The sequence below is a fragment of the Vulpes vulpes genome, chromosome 6 (genome assembly GCF_048418805.1).
Source record: "Vulpes vulpes isolate BD-2025 chromosome 6, VulVul3, whole genome shotgun sequence".
NCBI lineage: Eukaryota > Metazoa > Chordata > Mammalia > Carnivora > Canidae > Vulpes > Vulpes vulpes.
In genome coordinates this window covers 101,944,424-101,972,180 of record NC_132785.1, presented here as the reverse complement: position 1 = coordinate 101,972,180, position 27,757 = coordinate 101,944,424, and the positions used below count along the sequence as shown (strand labels likewise).

General features: G+C 49.9%; 1 protein-coding gene across 10 annotated transcripts in view; it reads left to right on the top strand.

Moving 5' to 3' along the window:
* The window catches only part of TMEM229B (transmembrane protein 229B), a 40,749-nt gene extending 13,199 nt beyond the window's left edge, over positions 1-27,550 (top strand). For 5 of the 10 annotated variants that reach the window (XM_072761779.1, XM_026008442.2, XM_072761780.1 and 2 more), the window contains 4 exons: positions 3,304-3,470; positions 5,651-5,782; positions 13,042-13,223; positions 23,867-27,550. In XM_072761779.1, coding sequence (XP_072617880.1) covers positions 23,885-24,391 — 507 coding nt within the window. In that variant the 5' untranslated portion in view covers positions 3,304-3,470; positions 5,651-5,782; positions 13,042-13,223; positions 23,867-23,884 and the 3' untranslated portion in view covers positions 24,392-27,550. Of the gene's footprint in view, positions 1-3,303; positions 3,471-5,650; positions 5,783-13,041; positions 13,224-17,687; positions 17,775-18,048; positions 18,137-23,863 lie in introns of those variants that run through there. The other 5 variants (XM_072761782.1, XM_026008443.2, XM_026008441.2 and 2 more) reach the window with 4 other exon arrangements.
* Positions 27,551-27,757: the final 207 nt, after the last annotated feature.

The window sequence follows — 27,757 nt, the reverse complement described above, 5'->3', positions numbered from 1 at the left end:
TGCTAAGTCTCTCCAGCCCCTATCTTTTTTTTTTTTTTTAAGATTTTATTTATTTTAGAGAGAGAGAACAGAGAGCACAAGCAGGGAGTTGGAGGGAAGAGAGGCAGAGGGAGAAGCAGACTCCCCACCAAGTGGGGAGCCCGATGCAGGACTAGATTCCGGGACCCTAAGATCGTGACCTGAGCCGAGGGCAGATGCTTAACTGACTGAGCCACCCAGGTGCCCCCTCCAGCCCCTATTTGACTTGCCTCTGCTGTTGACCATGACCCCTGACACTCCCTAGCCCCCTCCTCGCTGATGGGATCCTTTCCTGGGGGTCCTCCTGCCTTCTTGGCCCTTGCTCAATGCCCTGTCCTCAGCCAGTCCCAATACCACCCCCCTCCCCTTCTCCCCAGCAGGTTCCCCTCTTTATTGCTTTATCCACCTGGTGGCCCAGACCTCCCTCCGTCCAGAGTCTGTGAGCAGCTCAGACTTGGAGCATCTGAAAGGCAGCTTGTAGTGGGTTGTCTCTTCCCCTGTCCCTGTATCCTCTTCTCTCAGAGAATGACATGGTGTTGCCCAAGTCAGAAGTCTGGGTGTCACCCTTGAATCCTCCCTCCCTCTGACCCCCCTCCCCAGAAAGCCCTGCCAAGTCCTGTCAGTCCTGCTTGCTTTATTTATTTTTGTGAGAGACAGAATGCAAGGTGGGCGAGGAGTGGGAGAGGGAGAAAGAAGCTTAAGTAGGCTGGTTGCATGCTCAGTGAGGAGCCCGATGCAGGGCTCTATCTCATCACCCTGAGGTCATGACCTGAGCCGAAGAAATCTAGAGTTGGACGTTTAACCACCTGAGCCACCCAGGCACCCCTAGTCCTGCTTTCTTAATAGCTCTTAAGTCTTCACTAATTTGAGTTGCCTGCTTGACTCTTGTCAGCATTCAGGACTGCAACCTATACTTACTGTTTGGGCTGGTTTAAGATCTTTAGAGGCTGTCAGAACTGATGAGTTTATAGTCCTATAAATAACTAAACATAAATTAATGTAATTCTAAGTTACAAGATAGAGTCATGTTTTCAGAAACAGCAAAATTTATTGGTTCCCTGAAGCCACAAGAGCTTCTTTCTGACTCTAATTTTCTCTCCTTTTAAATAATTTTCTTTGGTGCCCCATCATGGCCAGAACCCTAAGCATCTGTGTATAGGCTGGTTGGGCAATCCAGGGCCACAGAGAATGGCAGCTTCCTGTGGTCCAGGTGGAGCCTTTGCGTCTATGGGCTTTGCATGTTCCTGGTGGCACAACACAGATTCTGAGTAATTGGCTATTGACGATGGGAATGAATTCATGAATAATGAGATGAACTTAAAAGGGCTCATTTGAGTGAAAAGCCTGTGAGAGGGTACGTTACTATTGCTACTCATTTTCTGGTGTTTGATGTTACAGTAGAATTTCCAAAATTTTATATTTCCAGTGTTTTAAAAACAACCGCCCCACTCTTGTGCTTCAGCTTTCATACTCTAGCCTCCTTAGCACTGAGTAGTCTGCACATAAAAGATGCATATGAGGACTTCTGAATTAATAAATGAATTTGTACAATGTGATGGTTTGCTTGATTCCCTTTAGCCCACAGGGAGGCTGCTTAAAGAGATTGTGTCAACTGTGTGTTGTGACCACACCCAACGGCAACAGGCAAGGCACCTGGGGAGGGAGGCTGTACCCAGGGTGTTTGTGGTAGGAGTGAAGTTTACTTCATAGTCAGGTGGTGGTGAGGGCAGTGGGGGGTGGGAAATGGGGTGCACACCCTAGGAAGTCTGCATATCTCCAAAGGGAGGAATAGGGCCTAAAGGCCTGAAGTCAAGCTGTATGAATAGGACTAGCTACAAAATTTGGCGCGGGGGGTGGGGGGGGATATATCATATAACACCTAGGAGGCTATGGCTTAACAAATATAACCTGACTAGTTCTGATGGCCTTGTGGACAAAAGAGATCTCAAAATATCTCCAGAAAATATTAGCTACATATAATAAGAATACACCCAAAAGGTTAATCAGTCTTATTCTTTGGTATTAATAGGGAGGCCTCCTAGAAGATTGCTGATCATGGGGAGAGGAAAGAGTAACCTGATGGAGACCTAAGAACAGGGGAGGTCAAAACTGGGAAAGGAAATATGTCCACGTGTATTATTTTGGCAAAGCTAGAATTTTTTGTGCTCAATACAGATGTGTGATGACCAGTGTCCTCCCTGGATTCACCCTGTATGTCTGCTGCACCCCTGCCCCACACCCTGCCTGGTGGAAGGGGCCCCTCTGGTTGTTGTTTTTTCCTCCAAACTTTTTATTTGGAAGTCATTTCAAACTTACAGAAAAGTTGCAGAATACTATTACAGAATAGTACAAAACACCCATATACTCTATCCAGATTCAGTCTTTTTGACATTTGGCCCCATTTATGTTCCCTCTCTCTCTCTCAAGTTTTTTCTGGACTGTTTAAGAGAAAGTTGCCTACATCATGGCCCTTTATTTGTAAACCCTTCAGTGAGGATTTTCTAAGGATAAGAATGTCGTTTTATATAACTTTCAGCAAATTGAACGTTGAGACGATACTTTAACCTGCTAGCAGTATTCCAGTTTTGTTAACTGACTTAATAATGTCCTTTATGGCTCCACCCTTTGACCTCCCCATGATCCCTGCCAGTACACCATCTGGTCTGGAATCCCATACTGCATTTAGTTGTCGTGTCCCTTTCGTCCCCTTGCCATCTAGAATGATTCCTGAGCCTGTCTTTGTCTTTTAGGACATTGACATTTTTGAAGAATATAGCCTTCTCCTCCCCCTTTAAAAAAAAAAGGAATATTTTTCCCTTTGGATTTGGTCTGACGTTGCCTCATGTTCAGACTCTGGGTTAAACGATCCTGGCTGGGGTTTCCATGAGTGGTGTTGTGTCCTTTTCAGCATATTACAACCTGAGGCGCTGGGTGGCCATTTGCTCCTTACATGTGATGTTACATTTGAGCTGTTGGCCAAGGTGTTATCCAATTTCTTCACTGTGTGTTTATTCATTTTTCCTTGCTACTAGTAAGCACTCTGTGGGGAGACACCCTAAGACCTCATGAATATCCTGCTCATCAACATTTTGCTTCTAGATTTACCAGCTAGACCCTCTGGGTTTTCAGGTATTTCTGGATCCTATGCAAGCAGTAGGAGTTTAAAGGTGTCTGGGACCAGACCAAGTGGCCCAATTACGGCCTCGCCCAGGTGTCCAGGTGCCTGGGCCCAGCCAGGTGAGTAACTGCATTTCCATAATAATCTGCCTCTTTTACTCCCACCAGGAGGAGCAGCTCCTTCCTCATTCACTTAACTGACACATAAGCAAGCGGATTCTTGCAAAAACTTCTCTGCTTTACTTGGACACAGTGGGGCATAAAAAGAAGGCCCTCTTGGTATCGTTAAGGAGCCTACGATAGAGTCGGGATACCAAACTTGGACCCACTGAAAGGTAAAGGGCAGATAAGTTGTCAACGCTGTGACCCCACCGGGCAGTTCAACCAGAGCTGTTCCATGTCCCTGGAGAATCAGGTGCCCTTAGGAGTTTGGGGAAGAGGGATGAGTGAGTTAAGGGGAATGAAGCGACCTTTCTTTGATGAGGGTCGTCTTTGGGCACCCAAGAACAGGCAAATATGGGTAAACGGAGGAGGGATGAGGGCACTTCAGGAGGGGAGCTGTGTGCACAGAAGTGGGGGGATGTGGTGTGGGTGGTGTGATTCCGGTGTGATGAATTACCAGCCGGCCTGGGTAGGGCCAAGAGTTGACACAGTAGGCAGGACCTACTCTGTAACCAAATCTTACTGAGCCCCTACCTCATGCCAGGCATTTTAAAAGGGAGCTTTTCCAGCTCTCAAAATAATACATATTCAGTATAGGAAGTTTAGAAAAACAGACATATAAAAAGAAAAATTCTAATGAGATTATTCTTTCATCCAGAGATAACTGGTTCACTGTGGTGTATTTCCTTCACTTGTTAGGTCTTTAACATTCCTCTGATATCAGACTTGTTTTGGTTCATCGATCCAGTAGCCCTTCTGATCCTTCAGAGGATAGTAATTGTACTTTTAAAAATGTTTCATTCTGTCGACTTTATTTATTTTGTTTTCTACCTATAACTTGTGTTCTCAAATTTAGTGCTGCTTTGATGGTTTTGGTTTTTGTCAAATACTTGGTGAGTCTTGGTCATGTGTTCCTCTCTTTGTATTGTGAGTTTTTTTTTCTTTTTTTTCTTTTAAAGATTTTATTTATTTATTCATGAGAGAGGCAGAGACACAGGAAGAGGGGGAGCCTGACGTAGGACTCGATCCCGGGTCTCCAGGACCAGGCCCTGGGCTGAAGGCAGCGCTAAACCGCTGAACCACCCAGGCTGCCCTGTATTGTGAGGTTTTTCAGTCACGGCTCTGTGAACCCCAATTCTGTGCCGATCTCCCGTTGTGGACAGGGGAGTGGGATGTGCCTACTAGGGACTGCTGTCTAGATGTCACCTTTGCCTCCCTGCCCCAGTGTCCAGGGTACAGCATGGGTGGGAGGGTGAGTAGGGGCCCACTTGCCCGCTGCTCCAGATCCAATCACTAACCACTCGGGGCTTCTTGTGGCTGCACCCCCACCCCAGCCCAACGTCCTGGCATAGAACCCTCAGCCACACTTGCTTGGGTTCAGATGCTAACCCGGCACTTATTAGTACTATGACTTTGGGAAAGCTGTGTAACTCTGGGTCTTATAAAGTGAGGCTAATAGTCTGTATGTCAAGGATTTTTGGGAAGGTTACATGAAATCATGCATGTAAAGTTCTTAGACTAGTGTCTGTCATGGATATGTGTTGTATGAGTGCCAGTTATTGTTCTTATTATTGTTATTATTTATTTTCATGGTTTTACTTTGGGCGAGTTGTGATTTCTCTATCAGTTTCTTCCCTTTTACTTTCCATCTGCAGGGATCCCATATCTTTCCTTCTTGTTTTCTGGTGCTGTAATGGATTTATTCTTCCTAGAAAATGTCTCTTTCATCATGTTCTTGGGCCTTGGGGGAGACAGGCACATGCCCCGGCCTTGCTGTCTTGATACAGTCATGCATTTACTTCGTGCTTTTTCTCTGAGGATATGTGATTGTGTTATTGTTACCCATAATACATACTTCGGGGCATCCAGGCCAGGGCAGGACTCACCACCAGGTCTGGGTTACCGGATGCTGACTCTGGCCTGTGCAGGACCAGGAGGGGATGACTTCTCAGCCTTCCTCAAGCTAGTTTGAGGCTGTTCTAATGAACGTAATGGTTCCTCTGTTTCCTTTGTCAAAAGGAATGTTAATTATTTTCAGCAGTCTAATTACGTGGCTAATGAGAGACTGACTGCGATAACATCCCTTTAATTACTCTTGCCTAACTGCTGTTTGGAGCCATTATTTTGAAAGTGTTGCAAGACTTGGTGCTTTCACAGTAGATGGAGCTGTCCAGCGAGAGCTGAGCTCAAGCTCAAGGTGGAAGTGCCTGGCTGCCTTCAGTGCCCAGCCCGGAGGTTGAGGGCCTTCCCTCTGGGCCATTTGAAAGGGGCATTCGGATTGGGTCCTATGTTGAGCAGACCAGATGAAGACCGTCACAGCTCCTTCAGAGCGCCTCATTCCCTCACCTTTCAGGCTCTGCTTGGCCAGGCCGCCTCACTCAGGGAGGACCTGCACCTTGCCGCTTCGCCTGTTCAGCACTTGGATATTGAGTCCCTACTGTATGTTTTATCCAGGACATGGGGATGCAAAGATAAGGAACTCATGGTTTGTATAGCCTTCTAGAACAAAATTTTATCATGCCCTTCCCTTCTTTGCCCAGGAGAAATGCCTTATGTCTGTGTTGTGACCCCTACCACCTTCTCAGATTTGTCTTCTGTATTTGGCTTTCCTGTGGTTTTGCTGTGATGTCTTTCAGTAATGAGGCCTTCATGGGCAGACCCTTGGAGGCAGCTCTTCCAAGCCCCTGAGTGGACTTGAGTAGGCTGGGAGGGGAGGCTCACATAAGACTTCCACCATGAGAACCCATTGCCAACTGTAGGTGGCTCATTGCCCTGGGTAAATGAAGTCCCCTACATCTCCATCTCTCATGACTGGTGTAAGAGAAAAAAGTGCTGGTGAAAACTCTTGGCCCTCCCATTTTCTAGTTGTCATTTAACTTCTTTTGAGCTTTGCTTGCCTCCTGAGGAAATCCAAGTTAATGTCTGCCTCACAGACTTGTGGAGGGGGATCGATGTGATGGCCTGTGTGGAAGCTGCCTGGCTTACAAGAGGTATCTAATAAATGGTCTGGACTTTTTAAACAACTCCAGGCAGAACCCCTAAACTGAGTTATGGCCAAAGACCCAGTGCTGACCTCATTCACCATGAGCCCTCTCTTGGCTCTTGGATAAAAGTCACTGTTCAGGCACTGGACAGAGACTTTCATGGAACAAGGGTTCATGGTTCCCCTGGGCTCCATCTCACCATGGTTAACTAGGCCTGAGCCTGAGGAAGAGAGGAAGGGCATGGGGTGTCCATTCAGAAGAAAAGGATTTTCAAGAGCAAGAAAATGTAGCTGAATTTTAGGTCTGTGTGTTTGGCAGCCCTCTGGTTACCCTGGGTAAGCTCTAAAGTAGTACAATTCAATAGAATTTTATTTGATGATGGAAATGCTTTATATCTGCACTGTCCAGTATGGTAGACACTAGCCACATGTCGCTACTGAACACTGGAAATGTGGCTAGTATACAATGAGGGATGGAATTTTTTTAATTTTAATTTTATTTAAATTTAGCATGGAGCACAGCATGACCCAACACAGGGTCCAGCATGGAGCCCAACACATGGGCAAAACTCATGACCCTGAGATCAAGACCTGAGCTGAGATCAAGTTGGATGCTTAGCTAAGTCACCAGGCACCCCTAAAATTGAAATTTAAATAGCCACATGTAGCTAATGTCTATCAAATTGGACAGTGCTATTCTGTAATTTGTAGAAAAACAAGGTAGGTGTGTACTAGTTCTTGGCTTAGACTTTTCCTCCAGGGTTTTCTAGTTTTCACATGTCCTCTTCCTAGAAGATTGTCAAGGTTGTTAGGTTGCTGGCAAGGGTCACATGAATCAAGGAGAAATAACGAAGTCTGAGCAGTGTCCGGGAGGGAGACTTGGAGCCTCCAAAGCTATATACATCCTGCTGAGGTGGACACACCTTGCAAGGCATCCGACTTCTCTTATTTTCAGCTCTGACCCTCACTGTCTGCAAGAGCAGAGCCACTGGTGTGCATGGCAACAGTGGTGGGCAGGTGGTGCTCAGGTATGTGATTCTTATGCCAAAGAGGTATGTTCCAAATGGGGGGCAATCACATGTGTTAGGATTTTCTTGATTCCAAATGACAGAAGCCTTAACAAGCTAGCTGGAGTTAAAAAGGAATAGTGACTTCCTTGTTAAAGTGAAGCACTCAGGCCAGAGAAGGCCTAGTAAAGTTACTTAAATTCTTTGGATGAGAAGCAGATGGAAATGTCAGGCCATCAGTCAAAAGATTTCACTTTCCTTTATTTGTAGAGAAGTGCATTGCCAAATGACTGAGTAGGACCTGCCATTTCCAAGCCCTTCCCACAGGGGGAGCCTTCAGTTGTGCTGGGCATGTTTCCCTGGGAATTGGGAATTGGGGCTTTGTTCTGGCCCAGCTGACACCGTAGGGACCACCAAGTGACTTTGCAATCAGGGGCAGGCAATGTTTGACCCCCTCATTACACTAACTTTAGATGCTCTGGCCTGGCTATTTCTCAAACTTGTTTTTTTTTTTTTTAATATTTTATTTATTTATTCATGAGTGACAGAGAGAGAGAGAGAGGCAGAGACACAGGCAGAGGGAGAAGCAGGCTCCATGCAGGGAGCCTGATGTGGGACTCCATCTCTGGTCTCCATGATCAGGCCCTGGGCTGAAGGCGGCTCTAAACCGCTGAGCCATCCGGGCTGCCCTGTTTGTTTTTAAGTAAGCTCCATACCCAGCATGGAGCCCATTGTGGGGCTTGAACTAGAGCCCGAGATTAAGGCCTGAGCTGAGATCAAGAGTTGGGCACCCAACTCTAAGTTGGGTCTTTTCAGTTACAGTTCTCTCTTCCTGGAATGCTTTTCCCAAAGCTCTTTGAAAGGCTTCTTTGCATCATCCTGATCTATTCCCAAGTGCCACTGTTAGGTTTTCTTTTAATGATTGGCGGAGAAAATTAAAGACAGCAGAGCCAGGGGGTAGGTTCGAGAGTGCTTTAATGGGGAGTACTCCTGGGCAAGGTTCGGTGACTTGGAGAGGAGGCCCAAGTCAGGAAAGTCGTCCCCAGGCAAACTGCAGGGGCAGGATGGGGGCGGGGCGGCATTCCGATTAGGGCCAGGGTTACAGGTCTTGTAAACTGAGTTAGGTAGGGCGGCAAGGCGGCGTTATTGGGAGGCTGCTGGCCTCCGATGGGCCATTTTGAGGTCCCCAGTCTCATCAGCCCAACAGCCACCTCCTTAGAGAAGCTTAAGGCTTGCCCTCCAGCATCCAGTTTCTCTGTCCTCACCAGGCCTTTCTCCTTCTTTGTGGCCAACTGTCAGACATTACAGTGTGTCAACTAGCTTCTTTATTTTCGGTCTCCCCACAGAGCTGCAGGCTCCAAGGGGGCAGAAACACTGTCTGGTTCACACTCAGTTCAGCGTGTGGCCTTCAGCAGGTGCTCCATAAATATTTGTTGACCACTGGAATGCAACACCTTGAATAAACAAATCAGCCTCAACAGGACTTCTTGGACTAGGTCTCTGGTTGTTTAGAAATCTCTGGGGTGGCTTGGCTGTAGAAAGCTGTGAAAAGCAGGGCACTGGTTGTCATTTGGGGGGCCCAGGCTTATCCTCCAAAAGTCCCAGTGGACTTCTTTCTGCTTCCACTGGTGAGGCTACAAAGAGGCAGGGGTTCCCAGGGCTCCAAAGGTGTGGGGTGGTGAGGGAACCTGTGAGACACCCTAAGGACATGGGCAGTAATAGGGAGAGCCTGGATAAATAAATTTCTGGTCACTTAGTCCGTGGGGCTGCAAGGCTGCTGTCTGTCCCTTTCTAGCTGACAAGAGGAGCCTTGCTGGTCTCATGTGACCAGGATTCCAGGGCCCCTCAGCTGCTGCCTGATGGGATCTGCATAAGGGATTATTGATGAAGGGGAGGTGAGGCGGCTCTTTACTGTAACACATGCCTTGCTCTGGGACGGCAGCCAGGCAGCTAATTAGAGAGCCCAGCAGCTGTCCAGCCTTTCAGGCAGCGAGCAGCAGCTACCCTGTGCCAGGGGGTGAGATGGGGGGGTAAGGGAAGGGGCTGGGGTCAGAGACCACCCTCCAAGGTGTAGGGGATGGGTGGTCTGGGTTTGTTCAGAAGGGGACATTGAGGAAAGCACATAAAGTAAGAGGGGCTGGATGGGGAGAAGGAAGGAAGGAGAGGAGGGTGACAGGACAGAGAGTGGTCTGCAGGTGAGACAGAAAACAGAGTGCTGAGATGTCTGGCTGGCAGTGAAACCCAGATTCCAAGGAACCCATATCCCTAAATGAGGGGACATGGTGTGGAAGGACAGGGTCAAATGGAGTGTGTGGACACTCTGTCTCCTGTCTCCAGCAACCTTACCTCTGCCAGTCCGGCCTGAGGCCCTGGGTCTCCTTGCTTCCCAAGGGAGCTGAGCAGACACAGCCTTTCCCCTGGGGCATTTGGAATTCCTGTTGTATGTGTACTTTAGCATGGGAAGTTGCTGAACCCACTTGCATTTCAAGACTGGTCTTACTACAGAACAAGTGAAAGCCGTGGTTCATGGTTCGGGGGCATGTGGGAAGAACCAGGGCCCTTTGAGCTCCCCCAGTGGGTTTTTGGGGCATTTTCTCTTTACTCTGTGGGCACCTGGGGTGGGGAAGGTTTGGGGAAGAGGAGAGAGGGAGAGGGAAGAAGGGATGGTGTTTTCCTGCCTTTTCCTGCCTCCAGTCTCATAGATTCTGAGCCATGGAGACAGAGACGGAGACCAGACATACAGGACGGACAGGGTGGAGAGGGGGCAGGTTTGGTTGTTAGGTCCTGGCCAGAGAAGTAGAGATTGAATCCCGCAAGCCCAGCTTACCCTAAATAGTTATAGGGGAGGGGAGAGAATGATGCAGGAGCTGCTGGTTAAACCTCTTTGGAAATGAATGCTATGCACATGAAAACTGGATGTGCCTTTGGAGAGTGCCAGCACATTGTAAAAATAACAAAATAGGCATTGTTATTCTCTGACCTGAGCCTGAACTTGGCCCCTTGCCCACGTAGGAGCCTGCACTTTCTCCCAGGATGCGTGGGACGCTTGGTTCCTGCCCCCAGCCTTCTTCGTGTGACATGTCTTCTGTATTGCCCAGACCCAAGGCACCCTCTCGTCTGTCCTCACCTCTTGGTCTAGGAGATGGCTCTTGGAGGTGGGAGAAAGAGAGTGAGCATCCTCCTTTCTTCCCTCATTTGCAGAGACAGCCCTGCCACTGTAAACCAACATTTATGGTGCTTTGTGGGAGACTGGCCTTTCATGACGGTGGCCTCGAAATTAGAGAATAATATGAGATGTCGCTGTTTAGTTAGTAACACTGGATAGTGCAATCATCCAAGAATTAAGCTGGCCCTTCTGGAGCTTTCTTGTCCATCCATCCAAAAGAAATTCCTTGGTCTTGAGGAATTCACCATGTGAAGGGGGAAACAGAGAATAATAACTTTTTTTTTTGACAATAATAACTTTGACATGGGACATTATGCTTCAGGATAAGGATGTTCAAAGTCCTGTGGCCACATTAGTGATGCAATAGCTGAGGGCTTAGGAGGATGGCATCACAAAGGAATGAGGAGGGAGCTGGGTCTCATAGGAGCACCTGGGCATGTTGATGAAGCTGGATGGACAGACTCAGGGCTGTATGTTTACAAATAAGCAGCTTACAGAACGGACTAAGTAGATTATAATGAATGAAAAGTGCATGCAGAGGCATGGGAAGCAGCTCGAAGGCACGCTGTATGGAGAGAGGGCTGACTCTGGAGCCTAAGGACCAGGGTTTGAGTCAAATATGTAGATTTGGCCTAATCTTTTAATGTCCCAAGATTCAGAGTTTTCATCTCTAAAATGGGGCTGGGGGGTGGGGTGGGCGGTGATGATTCCTGCCCTCCCTGCAGGAGTCTTGAGAGAATCGTGAGAGATGATATACTCAAAAAAGTCTTAAGTTCTGCCCACGTTAGTTGCTATAAGGGCTCTTCACACATTCTTGTTCTCCAGAAACTTAGAGCTCAGGCCCTGCACTCCACAAAGGAGCCTCATGCCATTTACACCAGGGACTTCCTCTAGGGGACCAGGGAGTGTCAGAGGGGGTTGGGGACAGCTCGTGCACATAGAGACAGAGGTGGGACTCCTGCTAGACTATTGCCTCCTCATCCAGCCCCCACCAGCTCCCTTGGCGGAAAGAGCCTGCAGACCAGGAAGCAGGACGAGTCCTGTGCCAGGCCCATCTCGGAAGGGAGCCTGTTCTGACCGCAGCGGCTTCATCTGCCAGGGGGGCACTTCAGCCAGCAGCAGGCTCCTGGGCTGACTGCAGCAACCAGCAGGCTGTGCTATGAGGATGTGGACGTTGGTTTCTCTTTCTCTTTTGTCTTGTGCTTGCTGATGCAGCCTGCTTAGGGCTCAGGGAAGGGGAAGTGCCGTGGGTGGGATTGAACTCCCCAGGCACAGGTCATGGTGGTGCTGGGGGTAGAGGGGTTGTCGGACATGCCCCATCAAAGCCCTTTCCTCCAGGTAATGGGTATATGCCAGGCAGGCTGGGAGAAGGGGGAGGATGGACAGGTGGGGCAGGTGGAGGCTCCTGTGTGCGGAGGAGCCTGAGAGGGCTGAGCCGAGCAGGGCAGCCTACTGCACTCTGCTCTCCTCCTTGTCTCAGTGCGTCCTTGTCTCAGTGCGGAGGCCTCTGGAGCGGGGGTGGCGGGTGTGGGTGCACACCCTCCCGGGCCACAAGCATATACGGATACAGTGAATTTTGGTCCCAACTCCTACCCTTTCACTTCTCCGACTCCCCTGCTGCCTCCAAAGGGCAGAGGCAGAGTCACCCCAGCTCAGAGAGCCTGAGAGGTAGGGGGAGGGGGGAAGCCGGCTGTGGGCACCAGCTCAGGTGGCACCTCCACGGATGACCCTGCTTGGCCATCCACATAGCAGGCGGGGGGATGGTGCCAGCTTCCACCTCATCCTGCTGTAGGGGCACACTGGACCTGAGCTCTGTCCTCAGGCTCATGCAGATGGGGCTGCATCCAAGGGGTTTTCAGAGAAGCTGCAGGACCTTCACATTAAAATCAGGATCTTTATTAAATGGTCGACTCTTAGGGATATATTAAAAATGTGTATGTGGCCAGGGGCATCCTAACATCAGGTTTGTATCAGCTTGTAGCCTAATATTGATGCTCATAGGAAGGGCCTTAACAAGAATAGTGGTAAAATAAAGTGGGATATAAGGGTGGTGGGATTGTGGGGAGGGGGTCTTGCATACATTTTGTTGGGGTGCTCGTTTTCCTGTGTATGGTTGTGCTTGACTCCCCAAATGCTACAACAAATGTCCTGTGCTGTCTGCATTCTGTGAGGTTCTTGACCGCCCTTGAGAACAGATGTAGGCACTGCAGGGCGAAGGTGCAAGTGTAATTTGAAGCTAAATGAGAAAGGCACTGGAGTCTAAAATTATACCCCCTCTCAGATTTACAAATGTGTACACATTTACTCACAGGGCAAGAAGCCCTAAGTCCTAACCCCACGTGTGAATCGCCTGGGACCCATCCCAGGCTGTCATCGCTGGATTAACCAGACCTGAGCAAAGAGGACAGCATAAAGGAGGTAGTAGGTTCCAAGAGAGGAGCCCAGTGGGCGGGGTGGGATGACTACCCGGTGCTGAGCCCGGAGCCTAGGCAATTGTAGTGTTTGCCTTGATGCTGCCTCTCCCACTGGCCTGGTGGCTCAGAGCTGGGGCAGTATAAAGTAATGAACACCTCCTCTTTTATTCCCAGGGACACATGGAAGCCTCCAGCCTACCAGCCAAGGATCAGCTGAGCCCTGGGGCTGATGTTTGCCTACACTGCTGAGAATGGCACCAAGGCCCAGCCAGGCACCAGGACAAAGGTTAACCCGGGACACTCCTGGACAGTGATCCTGATGTCTGTTCTGAGCCGTGCACTTAAAGGTCTGACAAGTGAGTATGTTATAGGCCTTTGTCTATGCTGGTGAGACAGGGAAGGCTGGTGATCCCTGGGGTTTCCAATTCTGAGCCTGTGTTCTGTCCGAGGGCCTGTCACAGGGCTGTAGTTCTGGATAGGAACAGAGTGCCCAGCAGTTTCAGGTCATGCCACATGCTGGAGCCATCTTATAGCCACATGGCCTCTAAAATATGGGCCAGACCCAGATTGACTGACGTGAGTGATGTCAGACACCCAGCACATGGGAGAAGATGTCTTCCTAAATTCTCTTTCTTATCTGTAGGCTCATGGATGCTTTGAGCCTCAGGCTTTACCCTTGTGTAGTGAGAACTACCTCATCTGGGATTCCAGAGCCATTGAGTGGCTCACATTGGCCTTGGGTAGAGCATCCAGGGCACTGGGAGGCACAGGATTTGTGGTGCTTTAGCCTCTATGAAAGTGGCCACCAAGAAAGAGGACAAAGTCTTCTGCTGCTTTTGGCCTGTTGAGGGTCTCCTCCTAAGTCCAGACAAGCTGTGTGTAGAGCGAGAACCCCCTGACCTTTCTTTCTGGTCTTGACCTCTGGCTTTTCTTTGATGGTACTTTAAAAAATGATGATTGGCCGCTTTCCCAAGCTCCAGAGGCCTGTCTAGTCTAAAGGCTGTTGTCGGTCTCATGCAGACAGTCCCACTGTGGGTCAGGGAAAGAACTCCCCTGAAACACAAGGCAGGGAGAGCTGGTGCTCTTGCAGTCCTGACAGGACAGGCTGTTCGGGAGCTGCTGGGCTGGTCCATGGGAGCCCAGAGCCTTAGATTCCATGCAGGAGCTTGCAGGGAAAGAAAAGGGGAACTAGGGATTTCTCAGCTTTAGGTAGATCTTGCCATTTGACAGCTTTTTGTTTTGTTTTGTTTAAGATTTTATTTATTTACTTAACAGAGAGAGAGAGAGAGAGAGAGAGAGAGAGAAAGCACACAAGCAGAGGGAGAAGCAGGCTCCCCGCTGAGCAGAGAGCTCAATGTGGGGCTTCATCCCAGGACCTGAGCCGAAGGCAGAGATATTCACCCAACTGAGCTCCCCAGGGGCCCCAGTCAGTTGACAGTTAAAAACTCAGGGCTGGCATCTATTTCTTCTCTCAGCCTAGGCTTGCAAAATCAGTTTGTGGTTGGAGGGCCTTGCAGGAAGCATGTGTTTGAGTTGGTTTGTAGCCAGGGTGGTGTGTACCTGAACTGCGGGAGTCAGGGGGAGGAACAGAGATGACCACGAGGCCAGGGCAGCAACACGGTGACTCAGACCAGAGACTACTCTCCATATAATGCAGAATTCCCCAGGGCAGCCAACAATATCGGTCTTAAGACTGCTGTACCCTTTGGCCCAGTGATCCCACTTCTAGCGATACTCGTTAAGAAATCTTTAAGAAATAGTCCCAGAGATCCCTGGGTGGCGCAGCGGTTTGGTGCCTGCCTTTGACCCAGGGTGCGATCCTGGAGACCTGGGATCGAATCCCATGTCAGGCTCCCAGTGCATGGAGCCTGCTTCTCCCTCTGCCTATGTCTCTGCCTCTCTCTCTCTCTCTCTCTCTGTGACTATCATAAATAAATAAAAATTTAAAAAAAAAGAAAGAAATAGTCCCAGAGAAGAAAAGGACTGAATACTTTTGTTACAGGCATAAAAAAGATATTTCTTGTGGTGTCATGGTAATATTGAGAATGGGAAACAATTGCCCTCTCTCTACTGAATACCTGGTTAAGGAAATTATAGTTTTCCACCTGGTGGAGTATCACAGCACCATTGTAATAGTGAGAATATAGGCAATATAGCAACTTGGAAAAATTATTATGATATACTAAGTGAAAATGTCAGGTTACAGAATAAGTACATTAAGATAACTTGTAAAATAAACACATGAGAGAGATTGCCAGGGAAAAATGATAGTGGTGGCTAGCCTGGTGGGATTATGAATTCCTTTTCTATGATACATGGATTTGCTTCCTGTAAAACTGAATGTAATCTGAATGAATACACAACATACCATTAATAGTGACTTTCTCTAGGATCTAGGGTGATGTGGGACTTTTGCTCTCTAGGCCATTCCTTTCTGTGATATTTAAATTTTAGGTATGAACACATGTGACTTTTATAATTGGGGAAAAAATAATAAGGATGTTTAAAAATGTTAGAACTGAAATTTTAAAAAGACTGTATTTCCCAAGAAAGAGAAGAGAGGAAGGCTGAGGCAGCTAGTTGTTTATCCCTGCCCTCATCAGTGTTTATACCTGCCCTGTGTGGGCCCATCCATGCATTCATTTGTTTATTCATTCAGGACACAGGTATTAGTTAAGTTATATTGCCAGGCACTGTTGTAGGCACTGGGCATCCAGTACTGAATGAGACAGAGCCTGGTGGAGCATTGTTCTAACTGGGGGAGGTAGACAACAAAGGAGTAGCAAAATAGCAGAAAGTGAAAGCGGTATGAGAACTGAAACAGGATGATATCAGTGCTGGGGAGGCTATTTTGGATTGGAAACTAGAGAAGGTTTCAGGGGTGACAGTTGAGCTGAAATCTAAATAACAATAGAGAGGCAGCTGCATGAGGTCTGGGAAGAGCCTTGTGGACAACACACAGGATGCCCAGCCTGAGGCCCCCATCCACCACGGGGTGCCCATCCCTGCCTGAGCCCTCGTGAACCTCTGTGCCAAGCTGACTCTGTTCTCCAAGTCCGATTGCCCCATCATGCCTGCCAGCTAGGATTTGCTTAGCATCTGAGGCCTTCTAAAATCCTCCCCAGGCTGCTGCCTTGTGTGGAGTGGTCTGCTGCTGCTCCAGGCACTGGGTTTTTCTGGGCAGTGTGATGCTGGTCACTGCTCTTGGCTGGTATTTGCATGGCTGGGTTGGGCCATCTGAGATGTCCAGCCACATGGGGGTGGGCTGGCAGTCAGGGAAACTCTGGGTAATGTGTGTCCTCATAAAAGGTCTTTGAATGGCACGTGCCTTGAGGCCCTCAGAGGTGGCTGCCACTGTGGTCCTCTGAGGGTCAGCTATGACTCTGGAGGATCGTCAGTTGGATCTTACCAGAACTTGGCCTTAGACCAGAACTTGGCCTCTCAGAATGTGTTGGAAGCCTTCAATTGCTCTGACACCAGTTCTGAGCTTCACTAATGATCTATCTAGATGCTCACATCCTTCTTGCTTCCTATTGCCTCTCCATATACCATTCTAGCCTTCCAGAAGTAGAAACTCAGAAAATGGTGTCGCCCACCGAGGAGCCTGTAGTCAGCTTCAAGGGCAATGCAGTGTGCTGAGAAGGATCTGGAGCCAGACTTGCTGGCTTTGAGTCTGAGTTCTGCCTTTTATAGCTGTAATTATTTAGCTTTCTCTTTCTCAATTGCCCTATCTATAAAATAGACTTGAGTATTATGTGAGTTAATACATGGTAAGTGTAGAGAAGAGTGCCTGATTATTCCTGTGATATGGGAGGTGGAGGGAGGACCATCCCAGGGGAATTTCCTGGGGGATGCCCATAGCAAGGAAGGGTGGAACTCTATGGCATCTGGGTTAGCCAGTGACCACAGGTATTTAGCTCCACTTGCTTCCCTTTTGGCCCTGGAGCAAGCCGATGTGTTCTTCCCACCCCACCCCACCCTCAACTTGACAACCACAGAGGATGCTCAGGATGGTTTCAGACCTTGCATCTTTCACCCAGATGTTAGGGCAGCTGCCCACTCCTCTTTGATTCCACTCACTCTGAGCACAGAGCCTGCCAGGGAACTGGACTCAGCGTCCCCCCATTGCCTTGTTCTCAGGGGCCCCCCAGGGGAGCTGTGTAGCTCCCCAGTACATGGAACTGTAGCAATGGTGGCACCTGGAAATGAAGAAGCAAATGAGATGAAAGAGGAAGTCCTGCCTAGTCTGATTGCATGGAAGAGGAATCCCAATTTTCTAGCAAGATCCTCCTCTGGACAGAAATTCCCAGAGTCATTGTGTTGTGGCACCTTAGCTCCCTGGAATAACATGGGAGTTTGGGGTAAAACCAAAGGCAGTCATCTCCTTTGGTTTTGCCTCCAGCCTATCTTGGACTTTTATGGCATTCTCTTTGTCCCTCTCAACTTGCTCTGCTCTCTTTCTCAGGAATAGCTCAGCAGGTTCCAGGAGCTGGGGAGATACTCTTAGGGAGTAAGACTCTGAACTCCTCTCCTGCAAAGCACCTATAAGCTGTCCCCTTAGAGGGGCAGTGCCCAGCTCTGTCAAGTTACCTTGAGTTCCGGCCCTTTACTGGTTCACAGACCCTTTTATCAACAAGTAGACTCTTATACTTGGGTGGTTCCCCAGTATCCTGCTTGCAAAACCATCCTCAGCTCTCCAAATTCTTTTCTCCTGTTTCTATCCTTACCCATGCTCGCCCCTTTACTTCACTTTGAGTTTTGTTTCCCCGGCTGTCCTGTCTCTGTGCCACGGTCCTCAGGATGGTTGTGTCTGTCACCAGGAGAAAGAGAGGCCAACGTCCAGTGAGCTGCTGGTTCTTCCTGATGCAGGCCTTCGCAGGGCTTTGGTCCCAGTGCTGAGCCAGGAGGTACTGGGAGAGTCTGGGGCAAAGGGGTTTAGGTGGGGGGAGGATGGGGGTCTGTTGGGCCAGCAGAGGGTGGGGGAGCTTGTCCTAACTCAATGTTTAAGCACTCTTGCAAGTATTAACAATGGGTTCAGGGAGTAGAGTTTTGAAAATCCAGTCAAACCAACGCTGCCCCGAATGTTAGTGCCTGTGCCACCACAGTGTGAGTGGCCATCCCAGCTGATGACACTGTCTCATATCCCTTTTCTCTGTCTTCACCCCCATCTCCTGGCCCCAGTCAGGACTTCCAGCTTCCCTGTTTGTCTCGTGTGGAGTAGGAGTGTTCTTCTGGCACAATCCCTCGGACGTGGCCTGACCTTGCCTAGGTATGCTTCCCCTCCGCCTACCCCTGTTCTTCAAAGTATGGAAGATTCCAGAAATGGAATCTCATCCTTGGGCTCACCCTGTTCTTTTGCCCCCATCTTCTCTTCTGTTCAACGGCTTGCCCTCCTTCACCCTTTAACAGCTGCTCCTTCCATCTTACTTCTGCTCGAAGGGTTTGGAAGTCCAGCTCTTCCAAATCATCTGCTCTGGGGGATGGGGGAGGGGGAGGCGTGACCGGAGCCCCTGAGTTGTTACTGGCTGGGACATCCTTGACCATGTGTCTAAAGACGAGTTCACAAGGCAAGGAGAGCAGGGTTTTAAAGTCAGCATTAAGGTGGGGGCAGACCTGAGAAATCCACTAGTTTTGTTAGGCTGCTGCGTCTGATGAACAGGGAGCCCTTTCCCCTGGCTGCTGTGGGCCAGAGGAGTCAGAGCTGGGCGGCAGGTAGAGTGGTCTCCAGGCCACCATAGCCCCACCTACCTCCAGTCATGGTTCTTCTTCATTCTCAGTGAGTTTCCCTGGAGCCTGGGTCTGTTCTCTTCCACTCTGGAAGGCTAACAACCAATTGGAGTTGCAGGATAAAATGATGGTGTGAGAAAGTGTGCAAGGAACACTAGCCCTTTCATTTCACCCTTCTTGTCAAGCCTGGACCTCAGAGAGTTAGTTCTGAGACACCCCCCCCCCCATTAAAACTCCTGAGCTGCACAAAAGCTGGAAGCTCACCTTGCCTCTCCTCAGCTCAGTCTTTGTTCTCCCATGGGCTGTGTGGGCGATTATTGGTTTCACAAGGTTGCTTGGCTGCTGGGTTGTGCTCTGGGTGGAGGTGAAGACCTGACCTGCTTGGCAAGGAAGGTTGCCCAACAGCTACTAAAAGCAGGGGCAGAATGACCCTGCCTCAGGTAGGAAGTGGCACTCAGAGCTGGAGAAGCCGACCAAGAAGCCTAGCTCTGTGGCAGAAGTGACAGCCACCTTTTCCTGAGCATTTGCTGTAATCTTAGTAGTGTCTATCTATTAGCTCATTCATCCTTACAATACCCCCAAAAGTAGTTACTCCTCTTTCCCTGTAAGAAAACCGAGGCACAGAAATGTCAGGGAACATGTCCTACATCCCACAGGTGAAGGGTACCAGGAAATTGGAAAGGAAAGGGCAAGGGGGAGACCAGGAAGTTAGGATCTGGGGCCCCCGGGCTTAACCACTTCATGCTATTTAAACCATGAATCATGGTTTATTGTTGGTGATGGCTCAGGAGGGAGGAACCCACATGAACTTTATAGGACATCAGGTTTCCTGAGGTTCATTTGCTTGGCGAATTTGTTGAACATCTTCTATACACAAGGCACAAAGATAATTAATACGTGGTCATACAACAAATGTTTCTAAGATAAAATTTTATTTTTATAAAAATGTATACCTATTGTTAGACATTTTAGATTACACAGAGAGAAGCTTAAAGAAGGAAATAAAAATCACTTGTGATGTCACCAGAGATGATTATGATTAGTTTTTTTGTACATTTACATGAATGTATGCTTTTGGAAAATCAAAATCATGTTAGTTATTCAGTTTTGAATGCTGCTTTTTTTTCCTCTTAACATTATATTAGATATCCATCAAGCAGCCATTAGTGCAAAGTGCAGTGCTAACTGTTGTCACAGAAGTGAACTGGGTCCAGAGGTAGACGAATGAGGCAGTGGAGGAGGAGCTGAGCCTTGAAGGAAGATTATGGGTCATGGGCCAAGGGTTGGGCGGTGGTGGTGGCAGTAGCAGCTCAGAAGGGCACCTCAGGTAGCAAAAGCAGTAAGATCTGAGGCAGAAGTGTCTCACAAAGGGCTTTGCCAGCCATCCCTGGGGGCTCAAGCCTCACTGTGTAGGTGGATAAAGATACACTAATGGGCCTTACTTGGGAAGAAGCATCAGATTTGTGTTTTAGAAAGACAGCTATTTCCATATATTCTTTCTTAGTGATAGCTGAATTGGAAAGGAAAAGGCAAGAGGGGAGACCAGCTGGCAGATGATTGGGGGCATCCAGGTGAGTGATGGTGACAGCTTGAAGCAGAGCAGCAGCAGTGAGAAAGGGGAGTCAAGAAGAAAAGATGATTTCAAAGATATTTAAGTGGTAGTAAGGACAGGAGGTAATGGCTGACTTGGCAGCTTTGCCATGTGACTTGCTTTGACAAATAAGATGTGGGCATAACTTAACCAGAGTTATGAAAAGTGTGGTGCAGTAGGGCTTGCTTGTCCCTGTGCCTCTGTGCTTGCCGTAAGAAAGCATGCCAGGGATGAGAGACAAGTGAATCGGAGCCACCCCAGGTAAGGATAGGACACAGGCCCCAGATGACCAGCAGTCTCATGATTGAGGCCAGCCAAGATCCACCAACCCAGAGACGTGCAAGCTGTAATAATAAATGAGAGTTGATTTAAGAGTTGAGTTTTGAAATGCTTTGCTATGTAGCAATTAAGAACTGATTGAGAAATGTCTTTTTTGACATTTGGCAACAGTTGAATGCTGTTTGCCAGGCACTGTTCTAGGCACTGGGGATGTGGTGCTGAACCAGACAGACAAAGTCCTTATTCTCAGGGAGCTCATGTTCGGGTAAGGATATAGCAGAGAAAGCTGGAATGACCCCAGGGCCTCTGGCTGCTAGCTAAGTACAGAGTGGGGTCGCAGAAGGAAGACAAGTTTTGGGGGAAAGATGAGTTTGATTTAGGAAAGGAGTTGGAAATGTCTATAGGATGCTTAGGGGGAGGTGTTCAGGAAGGAGTGGGATACATAGGTGCAGAACATGGGAAAGATGTCTGCATGGGGACTGGAAGTTACCAACATAATAAAAAATAAGGAAATCATCTGGACCAGAGAGAGACAGAGTAAGTGCTTTGGCTATTCAGAGGAGGAAGAGAGGCCTGCGGCAGTGGGGATGAAGACAGTTTTATTCTGAAGGTACAACCCTGGAAGTTGGGTTTGTACTTGTGGATGGTGAGAGGAGAAAGGCACAGGAAACACTCAGATAGGATCTGCAGAGGCAGGAAGGAAGCCCAGGAGAGCCAACCTGTGAGAATAAGGCTGAAAAAGGAAGCTGGAGTGAGATCCTAGAGAGTCTTGGGTCCCAGGCCAAGGGTACTGTGGTGTTTCATTGGGAAATGGGGGGGCCCACTAAATGTTCCGGGGGAGGGGAGTGACACTAGGCACACATGTTTAGGAGATGATCAGTAGTGTGTAGTGGGATGAGTACTAAAGTAGAAATCAGGAGATGTGGATTCTCATCTCAGCCTTTCCATTCATTGGCCCTGGGATATGGGACAAACGACCTCTCTGAGCCCCAACTGTCTCTCTTAAAAAAAATGGGAGTTAAACTACTTGCCCTTCTCATGATCTTAATTTTGTAAGAAACAACAACAAAAATGTGAATGAAAGTGCTTGGAAGAACACAAAGCAATGCCCAGGGCAGGGCTGGGATGGTCTAGGTATTACTGTGACTAGGTCTGCTTTAGCTGAAAAATGAGGCTGGGATTCCCAGACAACCAGGCAGATTGCAGATGCGTCTTGTTAACCTCTGTCCCCTCTCCCACCTTGGCAGAGGTGTCAAGCCTGGTGTCCACTGGCAGCTGGCAGAGCTGGGATTCCCGTTTTCATGCTCTGCCTTCCTATTCCTGATGCAGCCCTGAATTCTCCCCCCATCGCCCCCTCCCTGCCCCCACATAAGCCTGCATTATTTAGACAGTGCCTGCCCCCGAGAGGCCTGTGCCAAGGCCTGTGCACAAGAGCCACTGCCCTCGGGGAGTATGCAGGCTAGCGAGTTGGATCAAGACAGCAAATGCCTTCTAACAGGAAGCAGGGTAGCATGGGATAAAGGGCCAAGTGAGTTACCCAGACAGTCACTGATGGAGGGCAAGGGAAAGCAGAGAGGTCTGTGGGCCAGGCCAAACTTCAGGGAAACAGGATGGGGCCTTAAAGCCCGATGGGGGCTTATTAAAAGAGAGGAGGGGAAGGGAATAAGAAGTAGAGAGGAGGACTCTCTCCTGTCAGCCCACTGGTTTCCTCTCAACATGGAAATTAAACACCAAAACCCACTTAATGGAGCAGTTAAAGACAAATGTGACCACAAGGAGCTGCTGCTTTACACCCATCAGGATGGTCATCATCAAAAATATAGAAAATAACAAGCGCTGGCAAGGATGTGGAGAAATTGGAAGCCTTGTGCATTGCTGGTAGGAATGTAAAATGGTACGGCTGCTGTGGAAAACAGCAAACCGTTCCTTAGAAAATAAACATAGATCCAGCAATTCTACTCCTGGATATAAATCCAAAAGACTTGAAAGCAGAGACTAGAACAGTTATTTGTATACCCATGTTCATAGCAGCTGTGTTCCCAATAGCCAAAAGGTGGAAGCAAACCATTAATGCATGGACAGATGGATAGTACAATGTGATGTATCTAGATAGATAGATCACAAAGGAATGAATATTATTCAGCCTTTAAAAGTGAAGGATATTCTGACACATGCTACAGCATGGATGAGCCTTGCAGACACTATGCTAAGTGAAATAAGCCAGTCACAAAAAGACAAATGGTATATGATCCCACTTAAAAGAAGTAACTAGAGTAATCAAATTCACAGAGCTAGAAAGTAGAATGGTGGTTGCCATGGGCTGGGGAGGGGTTGGGAGTTAGGGTTTAATGGGTATGGAATCAGTTTGGGATGATGAAGTTTTAGAGATGGATGGTGGTGACAGTTGCACAATAGTGTGAATGTACTTTGTGCCACTGAACTATCTACTTAAAAAATGGCTGACATGGTAAGTGTTGTGTACATGTTAACACACACACATACACAAAAGACATGTGATAGGTTGCTTAGAAAGATCTCAGAAAGGGATGCCTGGGTGGTTCAGTGGTTGAGCCTTTGGCTCAGGGCATGATCCTGGAGTCCCAGGATCGAGTGCCTCATTGCGCTTCCCACAGGGAGCCTGCTTCTCCTTTTTTTTTTTTTTTAATTTTATTAATTCATTCATGAGAGAGACACACAAAAAGAGAGAGAGAGGCAGAGACACAGGCAGAGGGAGAAGTAGGCTCCATGCAGGGAGCCTGATGTGGGACTTGATCCCGGGTCTCCAGGATCAGGCCCTGGGCGGAAGGCAGTGCTAAACTGCTGAGCCACCTGGGCTGCCCCCCTGCTTCTCCTTCTGCCTATGTCTCTGCCTCTCTCTGTGTGTCTCTTATGAATAAATAAGTAAAATCTTAAAAAAAAAAAAAAAGATCTCAGAAATATGAGTGATGTGGAGTTGTTTGAGAAGAAGTGGAGGGAGAAATGGTGATCTCAGTGGATGGGCCTGATGAGAAATCAGCTAGCAATGGAGGTAACTGGTGGGCCTGGACAGCCAGCTCCTCCATTGACCACAGATAATCCAAGAAAAAAAAAAAGCCTAGGGAGTGTAGCAGACACCTCCTTCCGAGTATCATTTGAATAGAGTTGGTCAGAGGAAACCAGTGGGACTTTTACGTGTCGTCCCTTCCTTTCTCATGCCCACCTGGCCAAGGTAAGGAATGGGGAACAAAGTAAGGGGCATGAAATAGGGCCAAGAATCTGGTAACCAAAGAGAAAGTAGAGGCAGGTTTGGAATCCCTTCCAGCCTGGTCATGCCAAGACTTGGGCTGGGCACGGGAGGGCGGGAGGAGGGGTTTCCTCCTTCCCTCCCTGCCCCCCTCACCTGTCACCTCTGTGTCCCAGCAGCCAGCCCCACTCGGCAGCATGGCATCCTCGGCCGAGCCTCTGACGGCGCTGTCCCGCTGGTACCTGTATGCCATCCACGGCTACTTCTGCGAGGTGATGTTCACGGCGGCCTGGGAGTTCGTGGTGAACTTTAACTGGAAGTTCCCGGGGGTCACGAGCGTGTGGGCGCTCTTCATCTACGGCACCTCCATTCTCATCGTGGAGCGCATGTACCTGCGCCTGCGCGGCCGCTGCCCGCTGCTGCTGCGCTGCCTCATCTACACGCTCTGGACCTACCTGTGGGAGTTCACCACCGGCTTCATCCTGCGCCAGTTCAACGCCTGCCCCTGGGACTATTCCCAGTTCGACTTTGACTTCATGGGCCTCATCACCCTGGAGTACGCCGTGCCCTGGTTCTGCGGGGCCCTCATCGTGGAGCAGTTCATCATCCGCAACACCCTCCGCCTCCGCTTTGACAAGGACGCCGAGCCCGGGGAGCCCGGGGGCGCCCTGGCCCTGGCCAACGGCCACGTCAAGACAGACTGAATGGGGCTGGTGTTGGGGGGGCGCTCACGGACCGGGCGGACGGAGGTTCCCAGCTGGCGCGGTTACAGCTCCCGAGCAGCACAAGCCCTGGCCCGGGACCGGCCCCTCCCCGCGGCGCCCTCCGCTGGGGGCGGGGCCGGGGGCGGGGCGGGGCGGAGGTAGCCGAGCGACTCTGGGAAGCCCCGCCCAGCTCAGAGGCTGGCGGCCTCAGGCCTGTGGCTGAGCAGCGACTGGACGCCCCCCGCCACCCCCCGGGTGACTTTGGAAGCAGCAGACCCTGTCCTGGCTAAGAGGCTCTGAGAACTGGGCAGAAGGTGGGAGGCAAGGCCCGAGGAGGCTTTGGGCTGCTGCGTGGCCTCCTCCCTTTCACCTGGTTTCGTTGGGCTTTGGCTGGTTCCATTAGGCAATATTCAGGTGCTTGCTTGCAACCAATACCTCCCCCGGGGGCCTGCTGAGCTGCAGCCTAAGGAGAGACTGGGCAGCCAGGAGGCTGCTTGGCAGCAGAGCTGGTGTGCAAGGGCTGGAGGCCTTCCCTTGGCTCCCCTCCCCTCCCCCAGGGCTCCGCTGCTCCCTTGGCCTTCTGGGCGCCCCCCCTGGTGCTGGATTCCCACCAACCTTGGGCTTTTGGAGGTCTCAATCCCTGTGTGTTCGGTGGCGTTTCCCCCTTTCCTCTCTTACTCTCAAGGCCTTTACCACTAGCAGCCCTTTTTCCGTGTCAGTCACCACGCCGGCCCTGTTCCCCAGCTCCCTGGCCAACACAGCAGCTGCCAGAGATAGATCACTGAGAGGGACCCTGCCCACCCTCTTGCCCACCCTCTTGCCGTCTTCCCGTCTTCCCTCCGATGACTGGGAAGTTCGCTTTTACACCTCCCCACCTGTCTGGTGGGCTGTGGCAGCGCCCCCTGCTCCCTGCACCCCCTTCCCGCAGTGGCCCAGCTAAAACTGAAGAATACCCTTCCCAACACACAGGCCAAGATGGGCCTCCCCAGACCCACAGTGGGACCTAGAGACAAATCAGTTTCGGGGAGCTGGGGGGTGGGAGGGGAGAAAGCATATGGTTTCTTTTCAAGCCAGTTGGAGTCAACAGAGCTTTCTAGAGGAGGAAGAAGCGGGTATCCAGTGTTGGAGACCCATGGAGAATAAGGGAAGGAGAAAAGAAGACAGCCTTTGAGCTTTGGGAAGGTCTTTGGAACATCATTAGTGGGAAGGAGTCAGCTAGTTGTGCCGTAGCTCCAGCCCTGCAGCAAAACCTCTTCAGGGCGACCCCTGTCCCACCCCTCCCAGCAAGGCTGACCCTTTGAGCTTACTCCTTAAACAGTATTGACCCTGCCATGCTCATGGGCATTGTAACCTTGGTTGCCCCCACCTGTCCTCTGGGGCAGGTCCATTGCTGGCAGTGGACAGGTGAAATCCTCACTCCAGCCCACTCTGGCTCTGTCCCCACTCCCTGAGGGAGAGGTCCATCAGAATGCAACCTATGCCATGGTACATGGTCTCTTGACCACACTAGGACTCTTAGAATTAGCCTTTCCCTTTTTATAGATCATTAAAAAATGATAATACCACCTGTGGAGAGAATCTCCTCTTCCTTGCTCTCCTGCTTCGCCTAGACTGTGTACATAGCACCAGCCAGGGTGTGAGCCAGGGCTGGTGGGCTGGGGATGGGCAGGAGTGGTATCCTGGGATTGGGAGAGAGGCTGGGAGACTCTGCCTTTGACATGGTTGTGTTGTGCAGCTGGCCTGTCTGGGACAGGGTGAAGGGCATTTCCCAGCCTCTGTTTCCTGGCCAGGCTCTTTAAATCCAGGCATGAACTACATTCTGCAGGGCCCAGACCTACCTTCGAATTTACTGTGGCCCCAATGCCAGGGCTTTGGGGCATCCAGGGATTCAGGTTTCCATCTACAGGTGGAAGAGATTCCAGAGGAAAAAATATTGTCTGGATTCCCTGTCCCCTCTAGGAAATTATTTCCGTGGATCTGTCCCCTAACTCTGTGGTATCTCAGTCATCTGGACCCCCAACACCCTTCCAGGCCCCTCATGGGGGCCCCCAGACCACACTACCCACCTTTGCCCTCCTCTACCATGACCGAATCTGTGGTCAGCTTGTTTGATGTCTGCCAGCACAGGGCCTCCGTGATCTCAGACAGAGCAAGCCCTCATATGGCCCATCAGGTCTGGCTATTCCAGATGTTGCCTCGTGGGCATTACCTGGCACCATCTTTTCTCTGGGCCCTACAAACTCTCAAGTACAGGAGGTTCCAAAGTAAACCTGACTGCCTGATAGGTGCAGAGCATTGTCTATCTGCTTCATCCAGGTACCCCATGGCTCTTGCTGTCCCTCATAGGGCACAGAGTCCCTAGCAGAGGGAGGCAACCATCCAGGTCTTGAGCTCTGCAAGCTCAAGGAGGGTCTGCAAGCTCATAATCCAGCAGAGGTAGCCCAGACTTCAACTCTAACTTTTCGGGGTATCTTCAGGGCCCTCATCCCCTAGTGCTCAGGCACCCCAGCTCTGCCAAGCGGTGGGGGTGCTGGTGGGAAGAGTCTGCTTACTGTTTGTGAACCTCCAGTGTCCTGGGTCTCTCTCCACTGGACATGGCAGCATTTCTGAGTGGCAGATTGCCACGTGCTGCCCTGCATGGTTGAAATGCTTCTGATGTCTGCTAGGCATCCTGTACCTTGTGCCCTGTCCCCTCTGTTGCCAGTAAGTCACAATGGCCTATGCTTATCTACAGCAATAATACATAGAGAGTGCCCATGAAATCCCCTTGTCTTAGTCCCTCACTCTCTGCATGGGTCTCCTTGGGGAGGTAGTGCCGAGTGGGTCAGTTCCTGAGAACCTGCATATATGAAGCTCTGGGCTGTGTAGACATCATCAGGGGCGGGGGGGATGCAGAAAGCAGAGAGGCCTGGCCCACCAGCTATGGCTAAGGTGGGGAGAGTACCTTCCACCTTGAGGCTACCATAGACCCAGAGCTGCTGCAAGTCCCGGCTCTCCCACTTTAAAGTGGTGGGCGGGGGGCTGTCTCCCAACTTCAGCAGCTCTTCAGGACACAGGACTGGTTTGTGCACCCATTGCCTGCTCTGTCTCCATTGGTCTCTTTGTCTCTTCCTTTTCGCCTTCATGCACATCAAATATACTGGTGTTTGTGTTCCAGGACTGGCTCTGATCCATCTCTATTTTTTTCTATTTTGGAGTCCCTTTTCTAGGGGCTGCTGAGGCCAAGCCCCTTACACCGAGTCATGCTGCTGTCCTAAACCAAGAGGGCTGCTGGGGAGGGCAAGTGGCACTTCCTGACTGTCTTTTTCCCTTTCTCTGCTCTGACCCTCCTGGTAACCAGAATTCTCCACCTAACCCCCCTACTCC